Genomic DNA, 13,323 nt, shown 5'->3' on the forward strand with positions numbered 1-13,323 from the left:
CCAAAGAATTTGGTTTCCACAATAACAGTCCACACCCTCAGTTATTCCCCATTCCTTTCTTCTCCCTGCCCTGAAATCTACCAGTCCACTTTCTATCTCTATAGGTGGACCTATTTTAGGTATTTCATGTGAACAGAATAGTAATAAAGGATAATAAAAAAACTAGAAAATAAGTTATTTATATGTATATAAATAATCATTTCTTATGTTTGAGCGGATTTTTTAAGATTTTATTTTTATTGGAAAGTTGGATAAACAGAGGAGGAGGAGAGATAGAGAAGGTGATCTTCCATCTGTTGATTAACTCCCCAAGTGGCCACAACACCTGGAGCTGCACTGATCTGAAGCCAGGAGCCAGGAGCCTTTTCCGGGTCTCCTATGTGGGTATAGGCTCCCAAGGCTTTGGGCTGTCCTCGACTGCTTTCCCAGACCACAAGCAGGGAGCTGGATGGGAAATGGGGCTGCTGGAATTAGAACGGGTGTCCATATGGGATATTGGTGCATGCAAGATGAGGACTTTAGCCGCTAGCCCACTGCGCCGGGCCCTGGATCTTGGTTTGCATTCTTATTTTTGCATTCATCTTAGGGACTTTCTTTAGGGGCCAGAGCTGTAGAATAGTGGGTAAAGCCACTGCCTGTGGTGCCAGCATGCCATATGGGTGTTGGCTGTTGCACTTCCTGTCCAGCTCCCTGCTGATCCCCTGCGTGGTACAATGTAAAGATCTTCAGGAAGTACATTCCTTCCGGTAACTTAAGTGTTATCCATGGTCGTTTCTTGCTTATTCAGAATCCATTGCCACATGTATTCTCAGGTTTCTGCCAGAATAAGAGACTTAAATCTTACAGTTTATTAGGAATGTCAACTGTCTCCTGTTGCTTTAGGTCTAGTGCTTGCCTCTGTGGGAAACTGATCTGGCCCAGGGATCTAGAAACATAAAGACTAATGAGAGGTAAGGCATGAGAGAACCTTCCTTGCCAGGTTGCTGATAATATGCCAGTGCCGTCACTCAGGTTGGGTTAGCTTGGTTTTGTGGAAGGATCAGCGTTTTTTGGTGAGGTCAGGATTCTTAGATTAATGCACAATGGGTCCATTTTTGAGTCTCAGTGTCCAATTGATTTCACAGTCAATGCCTTTGCTTTCACTAAGAGACACCTAGTCTCTTAGCTGATTCTGTATTCTTTAGTCATCATGTTCCTCATTTACTGTAATAATCTGCTTTCTGTAAGAATTAAGAGAGCCATTGGTGTAATCATGCATACTCTTTGGTTGGTCGTTCTGAGCTCTTACTCGTGCTCTTTTAAGTTTTCTGTTTATCGGCTCAGACAGCTCACTGCAGAGTCCTTGTATTTTTCATGGCTCATAATTACCAAAGCAGTTTGCCGAATTGTCTTCAAGAGCTTTGTTTTAGACGTCCACAGGTGATAAATTAGGTAACTTAGTTATTACATGCTGTGCACTTCTAGAATTTTGTTTTCCAGTGGTGGGCAGTGGCATCATTGCCTTTAAATCCCACTGGAGTGGCCAGCGTTGTGGCATACCAGGTTAAGACACCATCTGTGGTGGCTGGCATACCGTATGGGTGCCAGTTTGAGACCTGGCTGCTCTACTTCCAATCCAGGTCCCTGCTGATGTACCTGGGAAAGTAGAGAGGTTCGTCCAAGTGCCTGGGCCCTGCACCCATGAGGGAGACCTGGAAGAAGCACCTGGCTTTAACCTGATCTGGCTGTTGCTTTTTGCAGCCATTTGGGGACTGAACCAGCAGGTGGAAGAAATCTCTGCCTCTTGTCTGTCTCCTCCCCTCATGCCCTCTCCCCCTCCTGTCTGTAACTCAAATAAAAAGTAAATATTTTTTTAAAAATCTGGCTTCAGTGATGAGCCCCTGCCATCCACCTGGGAGACCTGAGTTGAGTTCTGGGCTCCTGGTCTTGACTGACCCAGCCTGGCTATGTCGGCATTTGGGGAATGAGGGGGTGAGAGCTGTCTGCCTTTCAGATAACATGAGGGGGGAGAGGAAAAAGGCCCTTGGCTGTTCTTCCAAGCTGCTTCGTCACAGTGGCCTCCCTCCTAGCTGAGGTTGGTGGGCAGATAGCAGGACTTGCCTGCCCCAGGTTTGGAGACAACTTTTCATGTCACGGCTATACTTTGCAGAACCAGCAGCAATAGTAATATTGTTTTGGCCTCAATTTGGCCTTGCAATTGCACTCAGATGCATCTTTTTGGTGGACCCTAATTTGGAAAGTATGATCATTTAGTTTAACTTTTCACTCTGTCTTAGTCGTTCTATGAGAATACCTCCAAATCTCAGGAGTTTCCAGAACCTCCAAGGTTATGTTGGTGGCTGGCTGTTGGCTAGGCCTCTACATATGTCATTTCTGAAGAGTAGGCAGCTCTTTCTTGGTCCTGCCATTTTTGGTAGAGGCAAAAAGAAGCGACAAGAACACGTGGGATTCAGTTTTTATTCAGATGCAGCGTGTCAGAATGCTGCATATACTCATATTCCACATGGATTCGCAGGGCGCAGTGGCTCCCTGCCTGTGCTGGGGGCAGAGTCAGAGGATGCAAGCGATGCCCGAATGAAGGGCTCTTGTGCTGATGGAGGATATGTGCCGTGACGCAAGCCGGCTCATGTACCCGATCCGGAGCACGGGGGGCAGTTGTCTTCCCTAGGTGAATGAAAGCTTCATAGTGTTTAGGTTGAACTTAGTGAAGTGAAATCATTTTTTTTTAAAATTACCTGCTTTCAAAAGTGTGTTAAGATTGGTGATTGAATTGATTCAAAGTGCTAACTAGTTCAGCTCACTCCTGAATGAAGTTGTCTTTTAGTTGATTGGGTCCTACCTGCCAGTGTAGTTAGGTCTTTGCACAGCAGCATCCCCGGGGGTGGTTTGGTGTCTCCTTGCCTCCCAGTGTGACAGAGCTGTGCTGTGCCAAGCACCACAGTGACACCGATGCACTGGATGAACTTGAAGGCAGATTTTCAAAGAGAGGAGAGATAGCAAAGCTTCTATCTGCTGATTCACTCCTGAATGGCTGGTCTGAAGCCTGGAGCCTGGAGCTTCTTCTGGTCTCCCAAGTAGGTACATGGTCCCAAGTGTTTGGGCAACCTTCTGCTTTCCCAGGCATATTAGCAGGGAGCTGGAGCGGAAGCAGGGCAGCTGGGACTCAAGGTGATGCCCATGTAGGACACTGGGCCCCATGAAACCTGCTGTGCCATTGTGCATGTCCCTGAGCCTCAGGATCTCAGTGAATATCTTTTGTTTATTTTTTGCCATGTATTACACAAATTGAGATTGAAAATGGAAGAGAAAGCCATATTTAATGTTTATGTGACACTCCGTTTCAAATCCCTCAAGAAAATATGCTGCTTGCTTCCTCTGTAAAGTGTTACTCTGTAACATTGTAAACTGTTCAGTCTGTATAAAAGTTTGTTATTGATAGTTCTTTGTAGTGTTTCTTGGTGGATCAAACTAGCTAATTTTTTTTTTTTTTGCTAATTTTTAAAGAAAGATTTATTTTTATTGGAAAGGCAGATATACAGAGAAGAGGAGAGACAGAAAGGAAGATCTTCCATCTGATGACTCACTCCCCAAGTAAGCGCAATGGCTGGAGCTGAGCCAATCCAAAGCCAGGAGCCAGGAGCTCTATTGGGTCTCTCACCATGTGGATGCAGGGTCCAAAGGCTTTGAGCCGTCCTTGACTGCTTTCCCAGACCACAATGTGGAAGTTGATGGAGTCACAAGACTAGCTAGTTTGAGGGCCTGGCATGATAGCATAGTGGTTAAAGTCCTCTCCTTGAACGCGCCGGGATCCCATATGGGTGTCAGTTCTAATCCTGGCAGCTCCACTTCCCGTCCAGCTCTCTGCTTGTGGCCTGGGAGACCAGTCAAGGATGGCCCAAAGCCTCAGGACCCTGCACCCATGTGGGATACCCGGAAGAAGTTCCTGGATCCTGGCTTCGGATTGGCCTGGCACTAGCCATTGCAGCCACTTTGGGAGTGAATCATCGGATGAAAGATCTTCCTCTCTGTCTCTCCTCCTCTCTATGTATCTGACTTTCCAATAAAAATAAAATAAATCTTAAAAAACAAACAAACAAACAAAAACAATGAGAGACCCAGCTTAGTAGCCTAGTGGCTAAAGTCCTTGCCTTGCGTGTGTTGAATTCCATATAGGCACTGGTTCATATCCTGGTTGCTCCACTTCCCATCCAGCTCCCTGCTTGTGGCCTGGGAAAGTAGTTGAGGACGGCCCAAAGCCTTGGGAGCCTGCACCCACGTAGAAAACCTGGAAGAAACTCCTGGCTCCTGGCTTCGGATCAGCTCAGCTCTGGCCTTTGCAAACCAGTTGATGGAAGATCTTACTCTTGTAAATCAGACTTTACAATTAAAAAGCAAAACTGAGGAAACCTTGCCTTTACTAGAAGTGTACCAGCTTGTCTTTTAAAAACTCAAATTATATGACATGATGAGAATCTGTGATTCACTGCCTTACTCCTTCCCATTCCTGGGCCTGCTACCAAAGTTAGTGTTTTGTGATCCATTTAGCTGTTTTTTCTAGAATTTATTCACATATCAATTGTTAATGTTGCTGTTGTTTAATTAGTCATAAATGTTGTCGGATGACTTCTATCATTAAGTTAATTTTGTTTGATCACACTTTTACATACCTTGCTTCTCCAGTTCTTGGTGGCAGAAGCTTTTGTTTATCCGGTAAGCCGTGTCTACGTCATAGCAATGTAAATAATCACCGTGGGGCCAGAAGTGTACTCAGATTACATTCTCTTTCACGTGGAACTTTGCTATTGTACCTTACTTAAAACTGTATAAATATTCACTGAACATTTTTTTAAGATTGATGTATTTATTTGAAGGAGTTACTAACTCAGAGAGAAAAAGATCTTCCATTCTGAAATGGCCACAGCAGCCAGGGCTGGAACTACCAGGAACCTGGAACTGCATCTGAGTCTCCCACCCGGGTAGTCGGGACTAAAAACTCGGGCTGTCCTCTGCTGCTTTCCCAGGTGCATGAGCTGTGTTTGAAAGTGGAGCAACTGGGACATGAACTGGCATCCATATGGGATGCTGATGATGCCTACAGGTGGAGGATTAGCCAATTGATCAATTGCATCAGCCCAGTGATGTTCTTCCATGTGTGACAGTTTTCTCTCTTGAAAAAACTTTTGGGATATTTTCTTATATTTATGTATTTCTCTCTTAAGTATTTAATTAAGAATTAAGTAATTAATTATGTCTTTCTACATTTCTGTATTCTTCCTTCTCTTTGGAATTACTAATACATTTTTCTGTTTTGGTCTTCTAAGTGTTAACTATTTGAGGGGATTTCAAAATGTGTGGAAAATGTGAATTGAAAGCCAAGATTATTTTGTTATAAAAAATGTAAAAGTGTTGGGCCTGGCATTGTGGTGTAGTGAGCTCTCTGCAGCAGCATCCCAGATGGACGCTGATACGAGTCCTCACTGCACCATTTCCTGTCCAACTTTCTGCCAGTACACCTGGCAAAGCAGTGTTTTGGGGCTGTCCCAACTTGTTGCAAATAACAGTTTTTATTTTGATAATTTAAAAAAAATTCGTGCATATACTAAGTCTTCAAGAGGTTCACAGAAGGGCCAGTGCTGTGGCAGAGCAGGTAAAGTCACCCCTGCGTCTCTGCCATCCTGTGTGGGCACAGGTTCTGCTGCTCCTTGAGAAGCAGAGGAGGATGGTTCATCTGCGGGTGTATTTTTATCTATTTGAAGAGCAGTGAGAAAGACTGGGGCTAGAGTGGGGGGTGGGGAAGACAGAATCTTCTGTCTGTTTCACTCTCCCAGATTCCACAAGGGCTGGAACCAGGCTGAAGCAGGATGCTGGAGCTGTTCCTGAATCTTCTCCCATGTATTGTTTTTAGCACTGGCCATATTTAAAATTTTCAGAGCATCTGGGGCTCCAGTGTGATGGCTCAGTGGCTAAATCTTTACCTTGCAAGTGTTGGGATCCCATGTGGGTGCTGATTCATGTCCCAGCTGCTCCACTTCTCATCTAGCTTTCTGCTTGTGGCCTGGGAAAGCAGTCAAAGACAACCCAGGGTCTTGGGACCCTGCCACCAGCTGGGAGACTAGGAAGAAGTTCCTGGCTCCTGGCTTCGGATTGGCTCAGCTCCAGCCGTTGCAGCCACTTGGGGAATGAATCAAGAGATGGAAGATCTTCCTCTCTGTCTCTCCTCCTCTCTATATATCTGACTTTCTAATAGAAATAAATCTTTTTTGAGAAAGGACTATCTGGATTATTTTATACTGTGTTTTTTAAATGTTATCTTTTGGAGGATAGTAATTATAGTTTAAACGGAAGTTTTTTTGTGATACAATTGTAATGTATTGTTCCTTGATTGTGGAAGATTAGACAGAATGACCTCTTTTAATTCCAAATAGATCAAATTGTTAAAGAGTCTAAAGCATTTTCCTTCAGTGTTTGCATTTATTTATTAAGTTATCATCTAACTGGAAAGAAAACAGTTTCCTTCTAGTCCCGGAATTGTCTGCTTGGGCCTCTCAGGTATTGTTTAGCTCACTTGGGGTTGAGAGTGTGAGTCCTGGTGGTGGAAGGGCTGGCTGGCCGCTCGTGTTCGGACGGAGCTTGCGGGCTTAGTGTTAGGATTCCGTCCAGGCTGGTTAGGACGCGGGCATCTCTCCTGCACTGATGAGCTTCCCTGAGAAGGATCTTCATCTGAGAGAGTGAGGGGGTGGGTAAGTGGAATAGATGTGAAGTGTGTTTCCTTTGGCTGTTAACATTCTGGAATTAGAAGGAACAAGGATAGATGTTTGAGCAATTTTTTAAATGAGTTTATTTGTGAAGTTGACAGAAAACTGCTCCCTTCCACACTACCTCCACTCTGTTTCCAAATACCCAGAGGTGTCAGTGCTGGGCTAGGACTGGAATTCCATCCGGGTCTCTTGAGGGTTCCACGGACCCATTGGCCATCACTTGTTGCCTCCAAGGGTGTGCATTAGCAGAAAGCTGTTTTTGGGAAGAGAGCAGGACAAATCCTCTGATGTGGGATGTCTGTGTCCCAAACCACAGCGTGTCCCGTTTGTTGTCTTGTGTTGAATTTTGACTTCTGTTGTTCGCCAGTCATATGCCTCCTACCTCTCATATGCCAAGTCTCTAAATCCTAAGCCTTTGTCTTTCACTTTTCTATAGCTAAATACTTTGCTCTGTCTCCTCTCTTTTATTGTTAAATCTACAGACTTTATGCACCCACCTACTTCTGTGCATTCCAAGTGCCTGTGACGGCTGTTCCGTGCTGTCATTAAGTCCTGAACTTCTCAGTCTCGTAGGGCCAGTAGTTGATGCATTGTTGATATCAGCTCAGCAGCTTCCCTCCCTCCACTGCTTCACGGACTTAATGCCAACAGAGATGGTTGTCTTCACATCTTGGAAGCTATCAGAAGATTTAAAAATGATTACAGACTTGCAGTTAGTATGGTTTATACCTGTGTAATCTCAGTTGAGCCAATACTATTTAGCTTGAGTTTTGAATAACTTGAATTTTGTGATATGCAAAATTAAAAACATGAAAATCATTTGGTAAAGATGTTTTATTTTTTCATTTGGCAGTTCTGAGAATGACTGTTATTGCTTATTTTAAAATTGTTTCTAATTTGTGAAAGGGGTGCCAGTAAATATTTCAAGGAACAGAGAAATCTCGCCAGTAGACCGCTGCAGTCAGGTTTGGAATTGTTTGTTTTGTTTTGTTAAGTAATAGATACGAAGGAAGTTTTAACTTTTGTATTACGTTTCCACTAGTTGAATGTGTGTGGCTGTCCAGGCAGTGCATTGCCTTGAGTTGCAGTGTGCTGCTTTTGAGGCAAGGCCAAGCAAATCATAGTTGGTATGTTGCAAGCCAAGAGGGTGGAGAACATAAACCCTTGAAGAATGAGTTAATGAGAACGTAATCAAAACAAGACCAGCGTGTTTAGTTATTTACCAGATTGTTCTGATGCTGGAAGGTGACCTCATGGTGACCAGCAGATAGAGATTGCACTCGTAATGTTTCATTTGAGTTGTGGAAACCATGAACCTGGAAGGCTAGAAACTCCCCCAACACCCACCAAAAGCACACAGCTTTTCACAGGCTTTGGCCTGCTTGCCAACAGTTGCTTTATTGGGAGTTAGCATTCACTACCCTTTATTGGGAGTTAGCATTCACTATCCATTTCAGTTGGCAAGTCAGAATGTACCAGGAGAGGTGATGCAGGTTTTGTTCTTTTCTTCAATTAAAGAATAAGATTTAAAACTATTTGTCAACTTTTTTTTTAACTAGTCAGTTCTCTTAGCAGCTGTGCATTGCTGTCTCCTTTGCTACTATCGAGTTATCTTCCTTTTGAGAAAATGTGTGATAGTTTTCCTCTGTAAAGTTTTTCATTATTTATAAGGCTTTTCCCTTTTATTTATTTTTATTTGCGAGGCAGAGAGAGAAAGAGAAAGAGTGAGTTTTCCCTTAGAGAGAGAGCATGCAAGAGTGAGCTTTCCCTTCTGCTAGATCACCCTTTGGATGTCTGCAGAAGAACTGTGTTCAGGGCTCCCATGGGAGTGGCAGCTGTCCCCTGCTGTCCCTCAGGGTCTGCATCAACAGGAAGGTGGGATTGGAGGCGCAGCTGAGACTTGAACCGCAGTACTCTGAGCTGCGAACATTGCACTCAGTGTATTAACCACTAGACCCAGTGTGCACCCTGGGAGTTTTCTTTTTGTCATCCCTCTCTCGTTTGTTTTTGGAGTCCACAGCTGTGTTCGGCTGCTGCTGCTCTGCTGTGACCATTCCGTTTCTGCATCACCCAGGGCTTCCCTCCTGTCCCGCAGGTGCTGTTGTTCGCCTTCAGCTTCTTTCTCTGTAGTACTTGAAAGAATTTAGCCATCTCCTTGTGCTAACGGGTCCAGAACATTCTGCCCAGCGCTCATGTTTGGACAACATAGATTTCCTGGCTGGGCACAGCGCGGTAAGGAGGAGTTGTCCTCCTCTAGTAACACTGCCTGGGGTTAGAGAGCCAGCGGCTCTTTTCTCCTGTGCCCTTCTTCCAGATTGTCTAGTCATTAGTTACAATTTAACTAAAATGTTCTTACATTTAAGACACAATTGAGCCTGCTAAATTAGCCTTCATTTGTTTTATAATTGCTATTGTAATCTTAGTTTATTCTAAATTATGATGGCTTATTATATAGGAGGAGGAGTCTAGAAGAATATAATTATAGAAATTTTTAACTACTAAACAATTCCTAGCCAGCCTTGTAACATTTTCTTTGATATGAGTATCTGTACCATTAGCAGTGGTCCCCACTTGCAGAAGGTTGGCAGTCACTTGGGGAAGGCTTATTCAAGAGTCCTGGGCGCTGCTTTGAACCCAGTGCGCCTGGGGCTGGGCCTGGCGGTGTGCACTGGGACGGCTGCCCTGGCTGCTCGTGATGGGAGAGGAGCAGGCGGAAGGTAGTAATGGGCTTTCAGGGCATGTTGAGTGTAAATGAATGCCTGCTGTAATGTCTGACTCCATCCTCCCTTACCAAACAAATCATTTGGCCAAAAACCTCAAGGATTATTTTGTAAGGCAAACCTGATTTGCTTTAGCTTGTGTGAAATCATATATAATTTAAAGTTTGAAACAACTAGCCTGTGTTTGCTGCTGATTGTCTTTTAGGCGCTTGTTAGGACTCAGGAAGTCATTCCCCTTACAGACGTTATTATGTGCCTCGCACGGCTCTCGCAGCGCTGAGAGCTGCAGCTCAGAACTGTGGGACTTCCGTCGGACTAGAGGGATGTCGGCAATAAACACCTGTCATGTTTTGATGCTGATTTTGATTGCTTATCCCTTCCTGGTACGAATTATGGATCTGCAGTAGTTTTCCTATTTACTAGCAATTAGTAATATTTTGTAAACCTTGAATATTCACTATTCTGTGTGTTTTAGTCTTTTTTTTAAAGATTTATTTTATTTTTATTGGAAGGTCAGATATACAGTGAGAAGGAGAGACAGAGAGGATCTTCTGTCCGATGATTCACTCCCCAGGTGAGTGCAACGGCCGATGCTATGCCAATCCGAAGCCAGGAGCCAGGAACTTCTTCTGGGTATCCCACACGGGAGCAGGGTCCCAAAGCTTTGGGCCGTCTTCGACTGTTTTCCCAGGCCACAAGCGGGGGAGCTGGAAGGGAAGTGGAGCTGCCAGGATTAGAACCGGTGCCCATATGCGCCCGGCACATGCAAAGCAAGGACTTTTGCTCCTAGGCCATGGTGCCGGGCCCTGTGTGTTTTAGTCTTGGCTTCCTTTTTATTATAGTAGAAGTCAGACCACTTTATCAGTAGGATTTACGTTGTGTGAGCTTGTTGTGTTACAGATATGTGTAAGCCTGAGCCTGGTGGCATGATGGCTTACATAAAGATTAGTAGATGTTTTCCACCTGAATGTCTCCAGGAGGCGTTCTGCTGTCTTGTTTCTTGAAGTTCCACCAGGCCTGCTTTCCCCATTTCTGCTGCTTGCCTTGCCCAGGGAAGCATGTGTAGTGCCTTGAAAATTAGCCCATTATTTTCATACTAGGGAGTTACTAAATAAAATTCAGTAATTGTAATGTCATTTTCACTTAGGTTCCATGTGTTAATTTTGGTTTGCTACATTATATATAGAAAAATTATTTAACTGTCAAAAGTTAGAATTTAAAGAATGTTTTAGCTCACTGGAAATCTGCATGTATTTTTAAGCACCTAGACTATGCATGAAGAAGGGCTGGTGCTGCTCGTGGAGCTGGGGTTTCCCCTCTTGGTGGTCTGGTTTCTGATGTACATTTAATACTAACTACTGAAATCAAGAAACAGTAGTTTGATAAATATTGGTCAAATGATGAAACATTTCAGGTCTCCTTTTCAAAAAGATTTATTTTTATTGGAAAAACAGATTTACAGAGAGAAGAACAAACAAGTCTTCCATCCACTGGTTCACTCCCCAAGTGGCCACAGCGGCCAGAGCTGAGCCAGTCTAGAGCCAGAACCTTCTTCCTGTTCTGCCACATGGTGGCAGGTCCGAGGCTTTGGGACATTCTCCAGTGCTTTTGCAGGCCACACATGGAGCTGGATGGGGAGTGGGGCAGCTAGCGTGCGGCTACAACTCAGTTGGTTCTGTGTATGTAAACAAATGGTTCTTAAACTTCTCTACTGTTACTCATGATTTTTTCACGTTTTAAAAAATGTTATAGGTATTTTTTTTAAAAGATTTATTTTATTTTTATTGGAGAAAAAGATATACAGAGAGGAGGATAGAAAGTGAGGAAGATCTTCCGTCCGATGATTCACTCCCCAACTGACCGCAACAATGGGTGCTGCACCAATCTGAAGCCAGGAGCCAGGAACTTCTTCCCTTCTGGGTCTCCCACGTGGGTGCAGGATCCCAAGGCTTTGGGGCTGTCCTCTACTGCTTTCCCAGGTCACAAGCAGGGAGCTGGATGGAAAGTAGAGCTGCCAGGACTAGAACCAGCACCGATATGAGATCCTGGCACGTTCAAGGCAAGGACTTTAGTCACTAGGCCATGCTGCCAGGCCCTGTTAAGGTATTTTAAAGTGGAACATTAACTTTTAAAACCTTTGTTTTTATTTGAAAGGCACGGGTGGGGAGGGGAAAAGAGATGGAGGAGATGGACAATCTTCCATCTGCTGGTTCTTTTCTGAAGGTCCACAAGTACTTCTCTGGTCCAGGCTGAAGCCAGAAACTCAGTAAGGTCTCCCATGCAAGGGACATTTTGAGCTGTCACCTGCTGCCTCTCTTCCAAGAGGTACAAATTAGCTGGAAGCTCGAATCAGAAATGAACCCATGCGCTAAGGCTTCAGGCATCTCTAGTGATGTCTTAACTGCTGTGCTAAGCACCTGCTCTAAAGCTTGTGTGTGGGATCTTGGGGACACCAGCAGTCATTGCCCCGGTGGGAGTCTGCATGCTGTCCTTGCTGCTGCAGACCTGAAGGTCTCCTCCTTTGACTGAGGACTTGCCAAGACTGGAAGCCTGTGCTAAAGGAGGAGCAGTGCTTCGCTGCCCCGCCCAGTCACCTCCACAGGTGGCTAAGCGATGGGACTGCATGCTAATTCCTGACCTCTCTGCACCTGCAGCTTTCTTTAGCGTTTCACTTACCTCTTTGCAGTCCCAGCTTGGATGCGGCTTATGGGATGCAGAACAGAGAATCATACTGTGAGTTTGCTGTTTCTTTTTCAATTGTCTTTGGCTCCTTTGATGACATATATATTTTGGAGCATACTTATTGTTTGTAACATTTATCGACATCTGCCAAATCTCTTTTCAACTGGGCAAAACAGCCTTCAGACTTTGTACCTTTATCAGGCGGCTGAGCACTGCTTAATGTTAGCTAGTATTTCATAATACTGTAATTGTTTTGGTAATGCTTTCTTCTTGGTGCAAATGATAGACTTTGTGTTTTTAATAGGTTGTAACCCTCCCCCCTGCCTTTTAAGCACAGGTGGTTTTTAAGTGCTGAGGGAACCAGGAAGTACCCTCAGGGCTGTTTGAGGAAGTGAGACAGGGAAGGTAAGGGCCCTGGGAGGCCCTTGTGGAGCTCAGTTGCACTGGACAGTGTTTCAGAACTGTCTCCCATAAGGGCAGGAAGAGCCTCTGTGGTTGTCATCCTGAGTCCTGTGTGGCCTTGATCATCCTGCGGTCAGATCCCTGAGGCTCGGTGCTCCCAGGAGTGAACAGGCTGAACAGCCAGGGCACCCACATGGTCTCCTCTACTTCAGACAAAACAGGCTTTCCCTGTAGTCTTTTTCATCCTTGTGCGTGACAGCTCCATCCTCTGGTGCTTGGGCCAAAAACTTTGGAGTGAAATTTGACACGTTTCTGCATTTTTATATGTAACCCATCAGGAAATCTTGTTGGTTTTACCTGTAAACATTTCAGGATCTGGGACTGGCACCGGGGTGTAGCAAGCTAAGCTTCCACCTGCAGTGCCAGCATCCCATATGGGGACCAGTTTGAGTCCCAGCCACACCACTTCCTGTCTAGCTCCCTGCTAGTGTCCTGCACAGGACAGAGTAGTGCTTGAGCCACTGCACCAATGAGGGAGACCTGGAAGAAGCTCTAGGCTCCTGGTTTCAGACTGATTTACTTGCTGCCATTTGGGAAATGAACCAGTGGATGGAAGATCTCTCTTTCTTTCTCACTGTGTGTTCCCTCTCTGTAGTTCTACCTTTCCAATAAAAATAAAAGCATTTCAGAATCTGCCTTCTCCTTGTCATCCTCAGGACCACCACCTGGCCCAGTCCTGCCGTCAGCTCCCCTCTCCTCAC

The 13,323-nt window shown here is 44.8% G+C and overlaps 1 protein-coding gene across 5 annotated transcripts in view; it reads left to right on the forward strand.

Moving 5' to 3' along the window:
• The window catches only part of CACUL1 (CDK2 associated cullin domain 1), a 66,590-nt gene that overhangs the window by 10,948 nt on the left and 42,319 nt on the right, over nt 1-13,323 (forward strand). The window contains exon 1 of one of the 5 annotated variants that reach the window (XM_040992039.1): nt 11,520-12,211. The exons of the other annotated variants lie outside the window; for them this stretch is intronic. Within the exon in view, the coding sequence (XP_040847973.1) occupies nt 12,190-12,211 (22 nt within the window). The 5' untranslated portion in view covers nt 11,520-12,189. Of the gene's footprint in view, nt 1-11,519; nt 12,212-13,323 lie in introns of those variants that run through there. 5 annotated transcript variants of the gene reach the window in all.

This window comes from Ochotona curzoniae, unplaced genomic scaffold (genome assembly GCF_017591425.1).
Source record: "Ochotona curzoniae isolate NIBS_2020 unplaced genomic scaffold, NIBS_Ocur_1.0 contig_66, whole genome shotgun sequence".
Lineage (NCBI taxonomy): Eukaryota > Metazoa > Chordata > Mammalia > Lagomorpha > Ochotonidae > Ochotona > Ochotona curzoniae.